This window comes from Castanea sativa, chromosome 12, assembly GCF_040712315.1.
Source record: "Castanea sativa cultivar Marrone di Chiusa Pesio chromosome 12, ASM4071231v1".
NCBI lineage: Eukaryota > Viridiplantae > Streptophyta > Magnoliopsida > Fagales > Fagaceae > Castanea > Castanea sativa.
Genome location: NC_134024.1, coordinates 474,995 through 496,563, shown reverse-complemented (window position 1 = coordinate 496,563; position 21,569 = coordinate 474,995). Strand labels below are relative to the sequence as shown.

At 31.8% G+C, this 21,569-nt stretch overlaps 1 protein-coding gene across 2 annotated transcripts; it reads right to left on the bottom strand.

Annotated features, from left to right (window-relative positions):
* Nucleotides 1-141: 141 nt before the first annotated feature.
* Nucleotides 142-10,331, bottom strand: LOC142619778 (uncharacterized). 2 transcript variants are annotated; one of them, XM_075793058.1, is made up of 21 exons: nt 10,198-10,331; nt 9,680-9,795; nt 9,171-9,238; nt 8,739-8,843; nt 8,149-8,205; nt 7,991-8,061; nt 7,647-7,746; nt 6,958-7,028; nt 6,744-6,844; nt 6,554-6,657; nt 6,413-6,466; nt 5,742-5,797; nt 5,508-5,546; nt 5,234-5,378; nt 4,257-4,435; nt 4,102-4,169; nt 3,568-3,640; nt 3,418-3,479; nt 2,406-3,333; nt 969-1,259; nt 142-561 (listed from the first exon to the last, which is right to left on the bottom strand). In XM_075793058.1, the coding sequence occupies exons 2-21, from the start codon at nt 9,702-9,704 to the stop codon at nt 297-299; spliced, it is 2,862 nt and encodes a 953-aa protein (XP_075649173.1). In that variant the 5' UTR covers nt 9,705-9,795; nt 10,198-10,331; the 3' UTR covers nt 142-296. The 2 variants fall into 2 exon arrangements, with proteins under 2 accessions (XP_075649173.1, XP_075649172.1); XM_075793057.1 differs by having other exon boundaries at nt 7,991-8,205.
* Nucleotides 10,332-21,569: the final 11,238 nt, after the last annotated feature.

Here is a 21,569-nt window from a genome sequence, read left to right as displayed (position 1 = left end):
TCTTTTTTCTGCTAGTCCCAAAGACCCAAACCCAGACAAAGGATGAAGGTTCCAATAAGTTGACAGCCAGTATAAAATTTAGTAACTTTTAATGAATGGATCTTATTAGAATAGAAAAGTTGTTATATGTTTGGTCACTAATAACAGGTAAATAATTTGTTATGTAAAATTGCATTTGAATATGAAAGTCCAAAAATGCAGTTACATATTAGATGATTACAACTCAACCAGGCTTGTACTTCTACACCCTTTAATTAAATTACAATATCATGAGGAAAAATTATTTGCCGATAGAATCACAATCTCTTGCAGGTGTACTCATGAATAACTTGTAGCAAACTTTTAGCAGATTCCTCCTTTGGCAACTTTAGAAGGCGTGCGACTTTCTCAAACCCTGCATGGTGACTATGGCCCTGGCTTGCTTCATGTCTGAACTCCGTTTTACTGAGCTTCGGCTCTGACAAGGCCCACTGCATTGACCATATGGCCAATGGCCGCATGTAAGAAAGAGCTCTGTACTGGTCGTTGTTGTTCCAGCCTTCTGGTGTTTGAAAAGAATAACTGTAACAAGAACTAGAATGTAAGTGAACTGGAAAGTGGGGGTCAAAATAAGATGTATATGACTATGCAGATGCAGCGTCGAGATAGATTGAGGGTAAGCTTAGAAAATAAGAACTAGCTTTCTGCAGTGGTAAATGGTAGCGTGACGCCTTGAGTTAAGATTATAGTATGTCAATGTGGGAATCACCATGGACATATAGAAAAATAAGTAAAAAATATTTGGAAAATAGAGTAATAATAAGTCTAATGTAGTGAAGGAGAGTATGCTGGTAAATTTCCAAAAAATCACTATTGCTATGTATAAATTGTAATCCTAGTTGAAAGACTGTCTAGTGGAGTAGCAGACTAGCAAGGATAAATACTTGACTTTTATGCAGAAAGATGCTCAATAGGAAAACTTTACTTACCCAAGACCTTCTTGGGACCAGGCTGTTTCATAGACACCAACAGCAGTCTGAAATGCCATTTCCAGCATGTCCTCTTGAATCATTGTAGCAGCAAGAGAATATGTAACTCCAGACCAAATTTCTCTTGATTGCATTGCAGACAAATCAACTTTTCCATTTGGCAGCATCCCATTAATTGCTCCACGCATTCCTCCCTTCACCTTTAAGACATTGTAATTATAAATCTTTTCAAGTGCAGTCCTTCTCTTGCCTTCGTCAACAATTGGAGAAAGACCACATGCTGAAGTGAACCTATAATGTTATGTATAATGAGTCCATACCAAATTTCCAAGAAGTTGAAATCACAATAAATTTATACATCAAAATATGTTTGCTTTCTGATGAAGAAATTATATAGTTATAGTGATCTTTGAATTTGATCATATATATGCAATAATTTTATAAGAAAGTCAATACTCAATAACATCTTAGGGATACTGCTATCTTTCTGCCCTGTTGGTTTTGATGATGAAATACAAGAGCCCATGCTATTTCAAAAATAGATCTTTTACAAGAAGATTGGCTGGAGATTTCTTGTAAAAACACTAGCCCCTTCGGTTCATGCATAAGATGAAACAGTGTAACAAGTTTGTTATGATAGGTAGGAAGGTATGTCACTGAAAAGTTCACATAACAAGAAATGGAAAAAGTTATTCCTGAACATACTTTCTTATAACACCAAAGAATGACTCCCACCAAATTCAATTTTTAAATAAAAGAAGCTATGAAGTTTTTGGTCAATCTGTTAAAAATGATCTGTACACCGTGTGGTCTTTCTTGAAGCCAACAGTCTAGGGTTCAAACCTCAAAATATCTTCATAAAGTAGATAACATCAGAACAAGAGGCCAGTGGAAGATCAGCCATGATTTATTTAACAGAATATGAGCAAACATAAAAATTCAGAACCACCAAAGCAAGGTGAGCATATCAGTTGATTAAAAAAAATGATAGGAACTTAGGATAGAAATATGAAAGCAATATAGAAATAAGTGACTAGGAAGATTTAGATGAACCACTAGTGATACATTAGGAATAACGAGTTAGGGTGTGTAAGATGCAGTGAAGAGGAGCAGCGAGAAGGACCATGTGAAGGACACATTATATTTTAAGGACAGTAAACTAAAGTCCCATGGTTTAATTTAGGACATGACTTACTAAAATATGGGAAACTATTTTCTTGTTACCAATCCCATGTGTTTTGTAAAAGGCACTGGATAGTGGATACACTGCCTTCCTAGTGCTACATGGTGATACTTGGATGGATTATGGATGAAACCACTGATATAGCCAATTCAACAGCTCACACATCTCATATAATCACCAATATGACGTTTGTTCTCTGTGCTTTTGAATGTCTACTTTAAATATAACATAAAGAATGAGTACTTTGTACTCACCATTGTCCAGCTAATTGATCAGCCTGGATAGATGCACTTGAACTACCACCACTATTGTCATAATTGAAGTAAGAACCGTTCCATAACGTGTCATATACAGCTTTTGCCTTTTGATACTTAACCCAAAAGTGATTCGCAGATGCCTTATCACCTACTTCATATGCCATGGCTGAAGCAGCCTGGAGGGCTGCCACCCAAAGCCCACCACTATATGCACTCACACCCTTAACGGACCACGCATCATAAGTCTGATCAGGGAATCCCTCATTCTCAATCATCCCATCTCTATCTTTATCAAACTGATCCATATAAGCCATTGCTACAAAGACCGAGGGCCAGACAGCTTGTGCAAAATTTTTATCACCCGTAGCTACCATATCCCTGTAAACTTGGAGAACAAACTTAGAATTCAAGTCTTTCCACCTAGATGAATTAAACAAGTTATAAGCATTTATTTCGAACCAAGGGTCATTGAGCCCAATATCATGGGGTACAGAACCAAGAACCTTTCTTGGAACCCACATTCCATCACTCATAATTTTCATCCTTTCAGGATCATGCATCATTACTGCTGCTGCAAAGTCTCTCTGGATGCTAAGTTCAAGTTTTGGGAATAACATGAGTAGTGCAAAAGACGAGTAGAAGTGGACATCATAAGTGTTATACATGAGGTATTCTGTTCCCTCAAGATAAAGAAACTGGCCAACATTTTCCTCTCCATCTAGGAGCAAATAGGTTCCAAAGGCTGAATTTGATGCTACTGGAGTATGACATTGCTCGAGTTTGGATGCCATCCTTTCGAGGATATCAACAGCAGTGTCATTTTGATGGGACATATCAACTGTATTTGTACAATTTGATTTGGGTCTATCAAGGCAAAACTTCCTCTCACCAATGGTTCCTAAATTCTGTGTTGGAGGTAATCCATCTGCAGAAAGAAAAATATGGCCTTCAATAAAAAGAATAAAAAGATTGAAGCACATTCTGAATAGATTTTGAGTTCCATAAGTACCTGTCCATATTGTTCCCCCTGTATTGAGATAATAGAGCTCATTGAAGAGAGTGATTGGGTACCTGAGGATGAAACTCTAACCAATCAGAATTGGTCAAAAAAGCACAGATTTTGTATTCTTTCTCCAGCACAAGTTTCATTTAATCTCACCATTCAGGAAGCCTTTTGTCGTCAAGAATTGGTCTTTGCCATGCTTCAATTTGGGATTCCCAATGGGCATGCTCTAATTACAAAGAAGAACAAACATATTCAATCAAATGTGTTCCTTTCACTGTCAAAGTACACTACCATTGTCATTTTTTTCTTGGTTGAAACTGCAAATGGTAATTCTATATGAATAACAAAGATTTGAAGAATTTAACATGTTCTCTTTGTGTAGAAAATTGATAAGAAACAAGGGTAATATAAAAAAAATGGCCAGATGATTCCAAAATAATATCAGGCATTTCCAGAGAAGAGGTATTTTGTTGGTTAGAGAATGTTCCTACAAAAGGAAAATTAATACATCTTGAATTTTAAGGGTTATTTTCATAATTAAAGGTCATTCTTGATAATATCAGCAAATAATTTACTAGTTCATGAACTCAAGTTACATCAACAGAAAGGTAAATTTTTTCCTAGAGAATACATATGTATGTTAAAATACTATATACTTAGGAAATTAATGAAGCTGTATAGACATACCAAGAATAGCATCGTGTGCAATACTTGCTGCAGCATCCCCATGAGCGCCATAAAATTGGGTGTAGCGCCTGGTATTAAAATATTTTGTTAAAAAGATTAGTATACTTTAAGGACTAGGTTTCCACACAAGTGTTTTAAGGGCTGGGATAACCTACCTGTGGTAAGTCTTTTGACTAAACCTCAATTCTGGGCAGTCCCATGACAATGAAAACGTGACAGTACGGATGGAATCAGAAGGTATTGTCACAGAGGCTGCAATGGCTGCTCCAATAGATGATCCTGGTTTTGAAGGCATTGGAGTTTCAACGTGGTCAAGGTGATCAAATGACCCACGCTATAAGAATAAAAGTAAAGGCATCAAGATGTTGGAGGATAAAAATATTATGATTGTGCTGAATTGGATTTTAACCCTACAATAGATTTGTATTAATAGAAATTCTTGCTCCTTTATATTATGCGTATCTCTATAGCATGTGCATTATTTGGTTTTCAAGGTTGCAATTCACAAAAATCACATCAAGGTGAAGCATTCCTTTCTCATTTCAAATTGAAGGAAAAATGATGTTATTACAAAGTCCCCTCCTGGTCTCTATTGGAATGACAAAAGACCCCATCCTTGATCTGCTTATGTGCCCAGTAGAAGCCCTTACAGGAATGAATGTATTTCTCATCTAATACTATTCTTAACAAAAACTCTGATGAGGTAAAGAAATGAAAGAGTTGCAAAAACATTTAATAGGACTGCAGGTAGCCACTATTATGTAAACATTCAACCTTGTTTAGAGAAACAGTGGTGGAGCAACATTACTGGAACAAAACTTTGCAAGTAATTAATTCTCAATATCCAAATCAAATTCAACCTAGACTAAACCCTCTCAAATGCCTAAATTGTGTACACTAATGTATTAAGATCATAGTCTCAAACTTTGAAAGTTTGTATCTGACCGAAATACTTGGAATTGATACTGGTAAACATTATGGAAACAATGAGTGATAATGAGCAGAGCGCAAAAGATTTTTTTTTTTTTTTTTTTTTTGTCTGGATACATCAAGCTAACAAGAAACAGAGGATCCTAAAACAAATAGTTCCTCTCCATTGATTGTTAATGCAAAAAAGAGAAGGTTATCTAACCTTTTTAATTTCGTGCCACATGTCTTTAGCCGTGATGCCATGGGAATCACCAGAAATCAAAAAGCAAGGACACTCAGAGACATGAACACCATCTGTTTCTTTTGCAGCAATTGCAAAAGTAACTGGAGGTTGATCATTTACAGACCTGAAAATTTATATACTTCGTTTTAGAGATAATCAGACATCCAGCCACAATATCAGTCGTATAGAATCTATGTTTGAACTGATGTATGCAGAATCAAAACTATCTTCTAGAGTTAATGGAGAGAATTACTTGTGGTGTAAAAGTACTCCACGCACTCCATCTTTCGCCCTGGTAGGAGTTAAGTAACGGTAAATTGCTAAATTATTAAGATAAATTAAAATTTAAGTAGAATAGCACATAAATAATATATGGTGTATTAGAGTAGGAAGTTTCTTCTGCCAGAAAAACAAATTTCATTTTCTGTGAAAGCTACTTATACTTAAAAAATCAGACATTTCTAAAAGTCCACTATTTTGTTCTTACACCATCTTTGAGTTGAAGTGATGACCAGAAAATCCAGAGTTCCCACCTACAGAATTCTGAAAATTCAGGCACAGAAAGTTCAGATATCAGAAATTTTTATAAATCATGCCAATCTGATAACCGGATGAGGAATCCACACATCACAGTTAGACTATGGAATGTTGTAAGATAACTCTATAGGGATTAATTTTGCATATTTGCCCCAGATTTTAACCATGTTTCACATAAAAAAAAATGGCACAAAATTGCTAGTACAGTCTGAGAATCCCATGATTAGGTTGGAAACCATGCAGTGAGGAATTATAAACGCTTAATCAGTGGAAGGAAAATTACATAGTTTTCGAGTTTCTTGAATTCAGACTGGAATATCAAAATGTAGTACTCAGATCATTATGATAATTTGTGATTATCCCAAAAAAATCTCATACATTATGTTATTTTGATAAGAATTATTTTTAACTTGAGGAATGCATTCAACTCTGAGTGAAACCTAATGTAGTATAAAAATATGTCATTGTGTCAGCTTAATAACTAAGCCTTCTTTTATTTAAACTATTGAAAAACTTTTCCCCATTCAATTTCTATGAAAAACAGCTCCTAGATTATCATTACTAAAAGAAAGCACCTAAAAAAGGGTCAATGGAATATGCAGCTGGAAATTATTAACTTACAGCCCATGTAAAGACCAAGGTGACATCTGCAGAAGTCCTTCCTTTATTAGACAACTGAAGAAGGCATAAAGCACTACCTTAGAACTGTGGCGACATGATCAATTCTAATATAAATGAAATTTCTTGCATTCTCTTTCGTACCGTATAAGTAAATACTGATACTGGGAAACTGCTCTCCTTATAATTGTGGGGAATAAAAGGTGAAATTTGGCGAGAAACAATTGTAAGTTCTGGGTCAGGTTCACCTGCTTCAACAAATCAATACAAAATACAGAATGTTGTAAGTGATATCACAAGTTTGAACTGTTTCCAGTGGGAGCAAAAAATTTACCCTCATAGGTTGTCCAAGCCCTTGGAAACAAAGCATGGTATGTACACTTCTCGCCATTCAAATTCCAATCCCAAGTTTCAATACCAGAAGCAGTGTCATCTCTACATAGTAATTGACAAAGCAATAATGTGATGTCTCACTCACGGTTTTGGTTGGCATGTACTAATTTCAAAAAAATTAGAGAAACGCAAGTCCTGGATAATACGTTACTTACTTGGGTACCTTTGGGCTTTCAGTGCATAATACACTTGAGAATTTTCCACCATTTGGGCGTGAAACAAAAACCTAAATGAGTAAAGGAAACCTAGAGATTCACTACTGCTTGATAAGAAGTACTAAAGATAAATCTATAGCATTTTTATTCATTCAACCAAAAAATATAATTTTGAAAGAAAAAAGGACAGTTTGTTCATGGTAAAATTCAACAGCATGGTGTTAACATACATATAAAACCTAAGTGCAAATGGATAGATGCATAGTTGCTGGCTGATTGATTCCCTCTTTTCCAGTGATTGGTGGATTAGTTTATGCAATTCTCATTCGCCATTTCACTATTTTTACTAATATCCACTTGTGCTTATCTTGTTTGGAGTAATAGTGATAACATAAGGGATAAACTGTCCTGATAATCTATTCAAATCTGTAAATGATCTTCTAATCACCATATCTGAGCTTGTCCATCAAACTTCACTGTTCCAAATAAAAATTATTCTTCTATGTCATACCAATTAATATATCTCACAGAAATATTTCAGCAACTAGTGGCACTTCTATAAATGAAAACCTTTTGTTTATGATGTTCATTTTCACCCCAAAACATGTGAACACATTCTGGTGCCCTGAAATAGTTTCCATTGTTTAGGGGATAAGTGATAGATATGGCTTCAGTAGATGCAAACTCACAGAGAATTGATTTGCTAAAATGGGGCTTTCTTCACATATTCTAGGGAACAGCTGAAAGCGTTGAAACTGGCCCCTGTAGCTTCTTCCAATGCTTCCTGCACTAAAATCATGCTTTCAAACATAAAAATGATATTGAAAGAACAAAACAAAATAGCTGTAATCATATATGCTTGAACTACTAGATTTTTTTATTATAAATACTTGAACTACTAGATAATTGCAGCTCATTTCAAATAATAATAGCTGATAAAATTTCTGATTCACTATATATGTAAAAATGTACAGTGTCCAACATCACTTATCAGCATAAGTCTATTTTCAGTTGTAAAAATTTGACCACATACCCAATACCACCTAAAGAAACACCATGATGTCCTGCAATGGTGCGCTTATTGAAAAAATCAAATATTGCCATCTGATTGAAGGACAAGCGTTGTAAGAGAATAGGGGGAAAAATCACCAAATTCATAAAGAAGAAATCATTTGAGGTAAGATATATTACTCTTCCTTTTGCTGCTTCTTCCTTGGCATGACGGAATAATCGAATGCCTATAGGAGCCTTCAAAACCACATAGCAATAATGAAAAAGATTATAATTTGATATCTACTCTTCTCATCCAGTGACTTAACTTCCCTATGTTATTAATTGGATTTCAATTTAATGATATAAGATGTGACTTTATCTAATGTTGTTTTGACCACACAATACATCATCTAGTTGGAGAATAAAGCATGTAGCAAACGCTACTTTCAGCATATAATTGAGAAAGAACAGTCAGGACCTTTTTTTTTATATAGGTAAGAATAATTTTATTGAAGAGAGGCTACTTCATGTATAAAAAACACAAAGAAGCCTAAAGAATTACAAACATAAAAGATATCTACATACGTAAGGACTCTATAAAGGCTTGAATGGAGTTACAATTTATAAAAACTAATTTTATGATAACTTCTCCAAAGAAAACATGTATGTTTCTCAGTTCTCAATCTGTTCTGTGACAATTGTCACAAGCACAACTTTAGCTTATAAGTGAAACTGTCTCATCCACAAAATTTTGGAAGGTACAAATATGGTTACAGTTACAGACATACCAAATGCAATTTCTCTTGTAATGTCAATCCAAACTGTGAAGGAACATTTCCTAGATAATTTAACTTCCGTTGCCAAGTCAGTGGAGCTGGTTTCCCTGGGTCAACCTAATAATAGAAAGAACAACAGATTTAATAAAAGAAAGAATTCAAAGGTTGATTTATTCATGATTCCCAGAAAAATCAAGAATTTTTTTAGATAACAGATTATAGACATTAGTACATTACAATATATCATAGTTTTATTGACTGAATAGTGTTTAAGCAGAGAAAGAACAAGTTAAAACAAGTCAACAAGATGGATTGTATTTAGATTTGAGAAACCCCAAGACATCAAATTGAGTAAGGACAGAGATGCACATTTAATTCAATGCATAATTGACTGAACATTGTTGATTTGCTCTTGTATGTTTGTGCTATACAATAATAGCATACCTTGAGTTGGGAAAAACTGGAAGGAGGCTCCGTTTCATGTTCATGTTTGAAACCATTCTCCATTTTGGCTAAGAAATATGGAAAAAAAAAAAAAAAAAAAAGAAGGCAGAATATGAGTTGCCATAGCAATCTAACAATTCAGATATAGGAGGACATCAACAAATCATTATAGGCATGACCCTTGATCTGACCTCCCAAATGGAACATGCTAGATATCTGTCATATCACATCATGCCTAAAACAGCAATAACAAAGGTATACCCAATACCAACATTAAATATGAAATCATCTTCCAACCATCAAAGACGATTCCTCTCCATTTTAAATGGTTTAATATTTTAAATAACATGATACTCTGTACACAATTAGATCAAAATCAAAAAAATCCTAACCATGAAATGAACTCTCTCCAATTCCAGTGGAATGGAGAGGCTACTGTTCCCTCACACACCCCCTCATAATATATACAGGAAACTGGGTTAAGTACAAAATAAGAATGGATCACATACTTTGAAATTTCCTTGAATTGCTCATGTAATTCAAAGTGTTTCCAAGAATAAAACACAGTCCTTGATTCTAATCCTCTTTCTTCTCACAAAAGCTGCGTATGAGTATATATCTCAACCTGTAAAGATCATCATAAACCATTGTTCACTGAAACAGAGGAAAGTTTTGCCAAACAGTCTATCCAAGAATTATTTTCTGTAGAAACAAACATTAATCATTAATGTGACTCAATGTCTCTCATCAAGCTTCAATTTTTCATGTTGTGCAAAGGCAGTACAGACCCAGATTCTATCATAGCCTTAATGCATTGATGTGAGTCTGTATCTCCTTTCAAAAACAGACTCTTCTTTATCAGGTTCACAAATAGAGACATTTGAAAGGCTTAAACTTTAATGGGTATCCTAATTTTAAGGATTTTTCATTAAAAAACAACAACAACAACAATAAAAGCAACAACAAAGGAATTATTAATTCAGACAAGATTATTAAAACCAAGTTCTGAAAATGAGAAAAGTCTAACCTGGAAGAGTGAAACTACTCATTTGGCAAAGACAGACAGAGGCTCTAATTTATAGATAGCTCCGTGGGTTGAAAGCTGAGAATAACATGGTGAAGGTTGTTGTTGAATGTTGAAAGTTCTGTTAGAATAAAAAGATTGTCACGTAGAAAGAGTTGGCTCATTTTGTTTGGATATAAAAAAGTTTTGCTTAAAAATAAATAAATAATGATATTTTCCTTATTTTTAAAGCATTCGGTTTGAAATGAATCAATTGAAGAAAATATTTATCACCCCACATCTTTAGTGCAATGGTCACTCAAAAAAAAAAAATATATATATATATATATATATATTTGAATCTGATTAGATTCGATTTAGATTTGTGTCGTGTGCATCACATAGTCGGTATAAACTTTACAATCAAATAGAAAAATTTCTCATGCAAAAATTTCGATCTATTTTAATATAAGAATTTACTTTTTTTTTTTATACTCAATTTTCAAAACATAGTTATCTATTTTACAATACATTTCATTAAAAAAAATTTAATTTTTTTAATTGTTTATTTTTCTTCACACACAATTATTATAATCTACTCTCTTCTTTTGGCCTCTATTATAAGGAAATAAAAAAAAAAATTAATTGTTTATTTTTCTGCAAACTCATCATTTATTCTCTTTCTTCATTGTACATGTGTAAATAAATAATAAAATGCTAAGAGTCCGTTTGGGAACAACTTATTTAGTTGAAATTGAAAACTTTTTGTTGAAAGTATTGTAGATAAAGCTAAAATATAGCTGAAATAATACAGTGAGACCTATAAATAGTACCAAAAAGTGTAATGGAACACATAAATAATAGCAAAAATAAACTAAATAGTAAAAATAGTTAACTTTTTAAGCCAATATCAAACACAACCTAAATACAAAATTAATTGTATCAACTATATATTTTTAAGAGAAAAAAAATATATATATACACAGTATGACCTCATCACGATGGATTTTAAGTTTTTTTTTTTTTTTTTAATGGGACGATGGATTTTATGTAAAAATCGGCTAAAATGTGGTGGTTTAAAGCGGTGAAAATGATTGATTTTATAATTATTTAATCAAGTTGTCTTGAAAGTAACGTAAAAATAAATGAGTGGGAGAAAGAAACGTGTTTGTTAAGATTCTCTCATGGTCCCATTGGATTCTTAAAAAAATAAAAAATAAAGGTAATAAAATTTTATTTGATACAAATTATTTTAATACAACAAGATATGATGAAAACATATTGTGCAACTCTTAAATTAAGTTGGTATTTTGATTTGATGGTAAAAAAAATGACATGATGAATGAACAATATATATTAAAATTACATTATATTTATTAAAAACTCTTGTATTGAATTGAGCTGTATTCAAAGCACACAAGGTATGGTATGTGTTCGTGCCCGGATATGGTTGTTGAGCCTGAGAGATATTTGGGCTCACAATCTATTTGTATAGTGGGCTTTTAAATTTTCTACAACAGGCGATGCTATACTCGGTAAACACGATACCCCCGTTTCCCTTGTTAACCTAATCACTCTCCCTCTTCTGCCGGGATGATCTCTTACTCCAATCTCCCCTTTTCGGATCTGCCAATCCTTTCTACTGAAACTTCCTTGCCTATTTATAGCCAAAGTTAGTAGAATAGTCACAATCATTCTCCTGGTGGGTGGAGGGAGAGGTCCAATATTGTATCTCCTAAGTGGAGTCTTAACTGTGAGTGGGAGAGGGAGGCAGTGTCATTGGAACTAGCTCCATCGCTGGACCTGATGCTCGGCAGGGGCACTCCCTAGGCAACAGAGTGAAGGTTCAATACCATTTCATTTAAGTGGATGTTTGGTGATGGGTGGGAGAATGTGATAGTGGCGTTAGAACCTGCTTTACCAGTAGGCTTTATGCTCAGCAAGGACATCCCCTAAGTGATGTTGCGCATTCCGAGCTCAACCCGCTTGGATGACGTATTTGTCGGAGGGGGCGTGACTTCACGCCTGCCGCCCACTCCGTAAATGTTTTTACACGTGATCGGCGTAAGACTTTCATACGTGTTATTACCTTCCTGGGCCTCTAAGTGGGCTTGAAGGAGGGAGATGCCTGTACAGTATGTAAAACTCATATTTAATTATTAAAACAATAAAGTATGAAAAATTAATATAAGAATTTAAAATGAATGATGAGACTTCTTTTGAAATTTGATAACAATTTTGATAATTGATTTTAATTAGAACTATAATTATATAGAATTACTAAATATTTAAGTTTTTGGTTAGAGTAATAATTTGACAAAGCTACAATTTATAGGAGCCAAATTTTTTAAAAAAAAAATTTGGAGAAAATTAATCCATTTGTTTTGTTGCTAGGTTTTAGACAAATATAAATTCTTTAAAATATGGGTACTCTTAACGCAAAGTGATGCAACTATAATTTTTAATACCCTTTTTTTTTTGTGGATTCTAGTTAGTGCCACTAGTAAAGTTTCTAATAGTTGTATAAGAGATATGGGGTTCAATTCGCGCTTACACAAAAAAACTGATTGGTGTCTTGGTCTGATGATAAAAATGTATTATCATGAGCGGACACCACAAGTTGAAACTCTCTAAAAAAAAAATACCCAATTTTTGTTATATCATATATGATTTGATACAATTTATATTTTAGCTATTTGAAAATGAGGTTATTTAAATATATAACTTTAAAATAAATAAATAAAAATAACAACAAAACAAAAATAAAGTTTGGGCCCTTTTAATACATATATTTAATCAAATATTTTCAGTTTTTAAACAACACTAAACATATTTTTACATATTTTATCATTAACACATATTTCTAAAAAAAAAAAAAAAAAAAAAAGGGCATAAGTACCAGTCGGCCCAAATTTGAAAAGTACGGTTTCAAACGTTTGTGACAAACAAGCACACCTAGTAGGTAGAGTACGGCTGCTCAGCATGATACGTGGACCACGTGTAATCTCTGTGTTCATGAAAAACTACTCCTTTGGCACAGAAACAGAGGCTCTGTACTGTGCCCTGTGGGGTTGAAAGCTGGGAATAAAATGAAGAAGGTGGTTTCCCTTCAATAATATTTCCCTTTTAAGCCAATAAAAAAAATGGAGAAGGTGGTTAAATGTTGAAAGTTCTGCTCTTATTAAAAAAAAAAAAAAAAATCACATAGAATTGCCACCTTTTGCATATAAAAAAGCTTTACTTAAAAAATGATTAAAGATATTTTTTTGGGACAAAATTTAGTTATAAAATTAATTATAACTTAATGTTACAATCTTATTCAATAAAATAAATATTACTACATATTTTGAAAATTCAACAGTTAAATTGTATGTTTTTTACGCTCATAATGCACATGTTAAATTTCATGTTAATCGGATATTATTTACTATATGATCTATAAACTTATATTTTATGCATAATTTTAAATTACAAAAACTTGCAATTTAAACAATTTATTGATAACATAGCTATTGATCTTTAATTTTCTAGAAATTTTACAAGTATGGAGGATATAAGTAAAAAGTGTAATCAAACGGTGGATTTGTTAAAATTTACCTTCAATGAAAATATATTGAATAAGATTGTAGCCTAAGGCTATAATCAATTTTGTAACTAAACTTTGTAATTTTTTTAAGCATTTCATTGGCTTTTAATTGCAAAAATTCCGTTCTATTTTAGTATAATAATTTACTTTTTATATTCAATTTTCAAAATATTATTATCTATTTTATACTATATTTCATTAAAATATAAAGCTTTCTTTTTATTTTAGTATAATAACCTACTTTTATATTCAAATTTCAAAACATTATTATCTATTTTATACTTCATTTCATTCAAATATTAAAAAATTTTGATTTTTTAAAATTATTTTTCTTTTTTTCATACACAATAATCATTATCCACTCTTTTCTTTTATCATCAGTATTTATAAAGAAATAATGAAAAAATTAAATACAAAATTAATGGTATCAGTGTAATGTAACAATTAACGATCATATATTTTTTTTACAACTATGTATAACTATAAACAGATGTGGGTGAATTTTAAGTTTAGTCTGCTAAAATGCGGTGCTCTAATAATGGTGAAAATGAATGGTTTTATAATCCTTTAGTCAAATTGTCTGGTAAGTAACGTCAAAATAAAAGGAATGAAAGGAAAAAAAACACGTTTGTTAAGATTCTCTCATGGTCCTGGTCCCATAGGATTCTTAAAAAAAAAAAATACAGGTAATAGAATTTTATTTGAAACAAATTATATTAATTATTTTAAAATGTTAGAAATATGGTGAAAACACATTGTATAACTCTTATAATGAATCGGTGATTTGGCCTAATGACAAAAAATAATTATCACAAAGTGGACGATACATATTATATTTATATCATATCTATTAAAAACTCCTATATTGAGCCGTATAGAGCACGCATGGTATGCATGACTCGTATTTAATTAATAAAACAAAAAAAAAAGTATGAAAGTTGATTAAAATAATTTAAAAAGATTGATGAGGCTTCTTTTGAAATTTTATAATAATTTTGATAATTGATTTTATTAGAACTACAATTATTCTAAATTTTTAAATATTTAAGTTTTGGTCAGAGTAATTATTTTAATTTCTTAAAACTTAGTAAAAAGGGAGTTTTCACTTCACACAACTACAACTTTAGGAGCCATGTTAATCAATTTGGATTTTTTTTGGGGGGGGGGGGGAATTAATTCTTTAAAATATAGATACGCTTGACACAAAAAGAGGGTAACTACTTGATGCAACTATAATTTCTAATACCCATATTTTGTTATATCATATATGGTTTTATACAACTTATATTTTAGCTATTTGAAAATGAGGTTATTTAAATCTATAACTTAAAAAAATAATAATAATAAACAGAAGCAGCAACAGTAGCAAAAATAGAGTTTTAAAATTTGTAATTTCAAAAGTACTATTTCAAACTATTGTGTCTGATAGACCAAAAACGTATTAACCCCTTGTGATTGATTAATTCGATTAATTAGCCAAGTTTAATTAATTAATCAATTTATCATGCAAACGCGTGGTAGCACAAACAAATCACTAATAAACTAAAGTGTAGCGGAAAAAAAAATTTGACACGGTGATTTGTTTACGAATGGGAAAAACCTTTAAGGCAAAAACCTCACGGGATAATTTTAAGATCATCACTCCCGAGAATCCACTATTATCACAACAAGCGGTTACAAGTAAAGGAATCTCAGTATCTTATACCGACCTACAATTGAACCCTTACCTCAATACCCAATTGGACTTGTTTTGTAGTGACAATCTCTCATTTTGATGCGCGGATCCCAGTACGCGGCTTACTCCTTTGCACGAATCCTAGTACGTGACTAACTCCACAGCAACCCTTTGATTATTGTAGTTGGTTTGCAGCAGCTTCACATAGAAACACCAATAAAATTTTCAATGTTGGTGCAAGAGACTTTGCTAGATCACGAAATCCAAAGGCGTATAAGAAACACAGCAAAAATTCTTTCTTCTGTAGGAGGAGGCTAGGGTTTCAAAAAGAAAACCTTATGAAGCTCTCTAGGGTTAGGTTTTCTTTTTTCACCTCCTTTTAAATAGGGGCTTAATGGGCTCTTCTATTCCAAATAAGTTTACACAAATCTTGGGCTTTCCTAGTCCAATAAGAATTATACAAACTCATAAACAAATAGCCTTTTAGAGTAAAAACATTGCTGGTTATAATCTGAATCCCGTAAGCTCGATCAATCGAGACATCTGTCGAGCTTTAATGAATCTCGACAAATCAAGTTTCTGTCGAGGAGGTATCGAGGCCTGCAGTTTGCACTTTTCTTGAGCAGTTCTTGAGTAATCTTCATATCTTCAATTTAACCACTTGTAATGATCATCTTAAACTTACTTAGATTTACCCAAATACAAGTAAAGTGCTTTTTGTCAAAAGATATGCCAATTACATAAAAATATGTCCCCAACAGTGCTAAAAAAGCAACACCTTTAAGTAGAGTAAGGCATCTCAGCATGACATGTGAACCATGTGTCATCTATGTTTTCACAAGAGTCTCACACCATCCATTTATATATTGTAAAAGAGACATAATAAATTAGTGATAAAATAATAAATTTAATTATTTAATTTTCCGTATTTGTATTAGTAATACCAAATTACATGGAAATTGTTTACAAAATAATTGAAGATTTTATCAAATCGCAATACGTCACTTTATATATATATATATATATATATATATATATATATATATATATATATATATATAAAAAGTAAGATTTATTGAGAAAGGGGAGGCCCAGGTCCAAAGAGGACAAAGACAACAATGGGGTAATCGACCCATCAATATCCTTAAAAAGAAAACCCACTAAGGGATGGAAAAGATGGAAAGGGTTCTCCAAGATGGGGACAAAGAAGCTGAATCAGCCAAAAGATAACTAGTCTCTTCAGATAATCTATAATAAAATTTGTAATTTGCAACTGAGAAACAAGGAAGGAGGTTGCAAATGTCAAATAAGATGGGAGAGATTTCTCGTGGAGGATCAAAATTAGAGCAAATAATAGAATCTATAACCACTTTAGCATCACCCTCCAAAAACCAAACATCACCTCTAGCTCTAGTTTGTTTTCATAATGCATATGGTTATTATGCAATCTGTTTTATATACTGCTTGCAATTTAAATACTAAATATGCTCTTTGCATGTTACAAGATGGTATAACATATCTTTGATCAACTTTTACAAGCAATTTTTATTTGAATAGTATGGTTGAGTGTAATAAGATGATATCTCACGGTCTCATAAGACTATTCTCTCAAGGGGCCACAAATCTTAGTCCATCTCATAAGTCGTAAGAGAAATTCCAAAGATGTGGCCTACATAAATGCCTGATTGCATGACTAGTCCGGGCGGCAAAACTAGACTAGACAAAAGTATGTTTTATACTTTTATTTCATTGTGGGGTCGAAAACAAAACTGTTACAATTAGTACTTCTCCTATGTGTTATTGTGCGAAGGAAGCAACCTCAAGTAATTTTATTGAAATAGACTACACATCCATCATGGCTTTTCAATGCAACTTTTGATTTCAAATGTTGAAAGAGACTCCAGTACATCCATCATGGCTGATGGCTTAGAAGGCAAGGTCAGCTTGTATGGTTGTATACAAGGAACCTTTTCCCATTGTCATAAACAATCTTATCTTAAATTGAACTGACTTAGCCAGAAATTTGCCCTTAGTGCTTAATATGATTTTTTATTTATTTATGAAAGCTTAATATGATTATTAATTGAGATGAGTAGGTATTCTTTTTAGTATATACTATTCGGAATATGTATATATAGATATATAAAAGAAGTATTATAAAAATAATTCAAGATAGAATTGAAATACTTTACAACTTAATATATGTATCGCAAATAGTTTATCTATTAAAATCGATTAACTTGAATTAAGGATGGATAAAAAGATTTAATTTTTTTTTATTATTACAACTATTATTATTAAAGTAGTAGATATGTTAAAAAACTCATCTCCATCAAGTGAAAAGACTATTTTATTTTTATTAATAAAAAAAAAGAGAAACAATCATGGAAGGCAAACAAGGAATATATATATATATATATATAATCATTCAAATATTTAAACCTTGCACCAATAAATTCATATCTGATATTATATCTAATCAATTTAATTTGATATTGTACAAAAAATAACGAAATATATATATATATTTTATTTATATACATCCATCATGATCCATGTGACCCTAAAAAAGAAAACGAAATGTTGTTTGTTTGCATGCCAAGTTGCCAACACCAAAATTATATAATTTATATTGTGTAGAAAAGTAAAGAATAAAAAATCAAAACTATATATATATAAATGCATCGTTGACAAATGAGTTGCTCCTTTAAAGCTTGATGTACTCGTTGACAATGGGAGAACTTAGAAGAATACGAAGAATGGGAAAAGGTTAAGGGAAGAGTTGGAACTTGGAAAAGAGAGAGGAAGGCTTGAGTTCCTTGATGTCTTGCATCAAATATCCCGGTCCATAGTTTTTGTCAACCGCATTAATCGTAAGCAAGAGACTTTTTTTTTTTTTTTAATAATATTATATGCTGATTATAATATATGAATGTATAATTAATCTAAATAATTAACTAATAAATACAGTTGTTGTGGTAGGGTATCAACCAGTATAAAATTTAATCATCTTATTATAAATGAAAACAATACAAAATTTTGAGACTATAGTTTTGTTGTTATGGTAATGCTATTTATAAGTTTATCACTTTTTTTTTTTGTTGATAAATAGGATAATAACATAATACTTCAACTTATGGTGTCCGCTTTATAATAATTACTCATTATAATCCAGACAAAACACCAATTAATGTTTAGTGTATGTAAAACTTAAACCCAAAATCTATTATTAGTATTAAAACTCTATTTTAATGAATATAAGCAACTTTAAATTTTCTTATGATTAAAAAGTGTATATTTTAGAAATATATACCAACTTTAATTGGGGTTCGAAGGGTTATAATTTTATTTTGATATACTTTATGTATGTATATATGTACATATATGTAAATATAATTTTAAAATTTTGGTGGCCATGCCGCCAGAGGACTAATGCCTTTTTTTGGGGGTAAATGTCAACTGTGTGTGTGGTGGGTGATATTGTTGGGTGTCCTCAGCTTGGCCTTCTATAACCACAAAAACTAGATTAGATTAGTGTATGTACATCGACAATTTTATAACTCACGTCACGACAACCCAGAAATCTTCGGTATTTTGTTGCTTGTCTTCAAAGCTAAACTATAAATTGTGCCCTCTGTCATAATCAATGTTCCCAATAATGCATCTAAAGTTCTAAACTCGAGAATTAAAGGGATCAAATTTCTCTGTACTTGCCTTTATGAGGAGTGACTACTGACTAGAGCCCATTCTATTTCTAATAAGGTGGCCGAGAATTCGTGGAATTTATTGTGGTATCATTTTCAATTAAATGTGAGGGGAACATTGTAGAGACATGAGTTTTAAGTCTAGCTGGCCGTGTGTTAGAATATGAATGGAAATTTTTTTTGGAAGGTTTTATCCAGCCAAAAGCCAGTGGATTGAGTTGGATAAGAAATTAAATTATAAAATGAAAATAACAGAGAGAAAATTTATAGACTAAAAAAAAATGACAATTATTGATGTGATAAATTATTAAAAATAAATAAAAGTGATATCAATAATAAGCTAGATAAAACTAATTCTTCTAAGAAAAAATTTTAAAAAAAAATTATTAAAACTTTGCCAACAACTATTGTGATTTTTTTTTTTTACGTTAAAGCATTTCATGACTTATGACAAGACCCATTACCTAAAATTGACATTGTCTTGTATGTCTTATCTTTATCTGTGCCAAATTAATGAATTTTTATTTATTTTTTAAACAAATTTTAATGAATTGTAATATAGTACTTTATTTCAGACACAAAAAAGTATGAATTTGATATTGTAACGCATACCTAATCAGCTAATTTCGTGCTTAAATAATGGATTCATGGTATCAAGTATCGACAAATCTATACTGTAGTTTGATGGAAAATGACAAAGTGATAAGAGGTTTTTATGAATGTAAGGATTGAGAATTCGATATTCTTTGAGGCAGTAACGACGTTATAAGGACCATTCGCACCTTATCCCCTCCTATGCGGTAGAGTTATTGATTTGGCAAAAGTTGGTATGACAAAGTTAAGCGTTATCGCTTTTTATATGCTAAAAGTTGGATTCTTCTAAAGAAAAATGTTACAATTTGAATGAAGCGAAATGCAACAAAATTTTGATTGATTGGAACATGGAAAACGAAAAGCATCTGTGTTTGTGAAATGATAAATTAATAGGAATTGGGTAATAAAAAAAATTGGGAGGTGGGTGGGGGGAAGAGATGTCACATCTATGTAGAGGTGTCAATTCGGATTAGCGTGTCAGGTTCGTGTCGTGTCGAGGTAGGGGTATTCGACTAAATGGCTCAACCCTAACCCGACTCATTTAATAATCGTGTCATTATCCTTCAACCCTAACTTGATTTGTTAATAAGGCGGGTTGACCCAAAAGCAGTGCATACAGTTTAAGTCTTTAATCCACATTCAAAATAATATAATTCAACAAAATCTAGAAATAAATTCTTTACACTCCAAAAGAAGTGTATCAACTTCAACCCAAATTCAAAATAACATAGTTTAACAAAAATATAATATCCTTGGAACTCGCCAAATGCTAAGTGTCAATATTGAAAGAATTGGAGCAAACAATAGACTAATCCTAACTATGACTACAATTATCATCCATAGAGAGAGAGAGAGAGAGAGAGAGAGAGAGAGAACTATGACTACGATTATCATCCATAGAGAGAGAGAGAGAGAGAGAGAGAGAGAGCAATAATTGGTTTGAGACTTTGAGTTTGAGAATTGCACATGAGACTATAAGATAGTAGAGTGAATAGGGTTTGTAGGGTTTAGAGATCTAGGTTTGTAAAGTTTCAATTTTCAATTATATCCCTCGTAAATTTTTGTAATTACTCACTTTTCTTTTTAAATTTAAAATATATGTTGGATATAAAAGGTATTTGACAAGTCTAAAATAAAATGAATATTTATTTGTTATACGAGTTAAACAAGTTGTGTTAAGTGGGTCATTTCGGGTTGATCCGTTTATGACCCAAACCCATTAAGACACAACCCTAACCCGCAAAAATCCACATCGGGTTCATGTCGTGTTCGCGAGTTGGGCTGAACATAGACACCCCTACATCTATGGTCTAACTAATAAATAGTGAGATATATAATATAAAGCAATTATATGGTTGGAAAATGTTTTTTAATTCTAAGAAATGTATTATAGGAATAAACAAAAGAGGATGAGGTATATTATGTATCGGATGCATGATATATTTTTCCACAAAAGAGTGGGGGAGATGTAAAATCCATATGGAAGGTTTTTTTTTTTTTTTTTCATGGCATTAACTTTTAATAAATACTTAAGAAAACTTTTAATTAATATTTTTTAATGAAAATTTGATAGTAAAAAATGGGAGAATTTAAATTTTAGATATTTTTATTAGAAACACCAAATTGTATTTGTTAAATTACAAGGCTCTTAGCTTTTAATATATAACAAAACTTGCAATTTTTTTTGATAATTAATAAAAATTACACTTTGCATTCTAAAAATTATGAAAATTTACTGCAACAAACCATGTAATATATAACAAAACTTGTCAATTGCACTCCATAATCCATAGGGTATGAATAAAAATCTTTTATTCCACTTTGAGTGTTCCTTATG

Bases quoted from the DNA above. Each gene is read 5' to 3' on its own strand.
- LOC142619778 (XM_075793057.1), bottom strand. From the start codon at position 9,704: ATGAGCAATTCAAGGAAATTTCAAA. The intron at 9,239-9,679 runs GTATGTGATCCA...CATATTTCTTAG, and splicing joins CAATTCAAGGAAATTTCAAA to CCAAAATGGAGAATGGTTTC. The intron at 6,467-6,553 runs GTACGAAAGAGA...TGCCTTCTTCAG, and splicing joins TATCAGTATTTACTTATACG to TTGTCTAATAAAGGAAGGAC.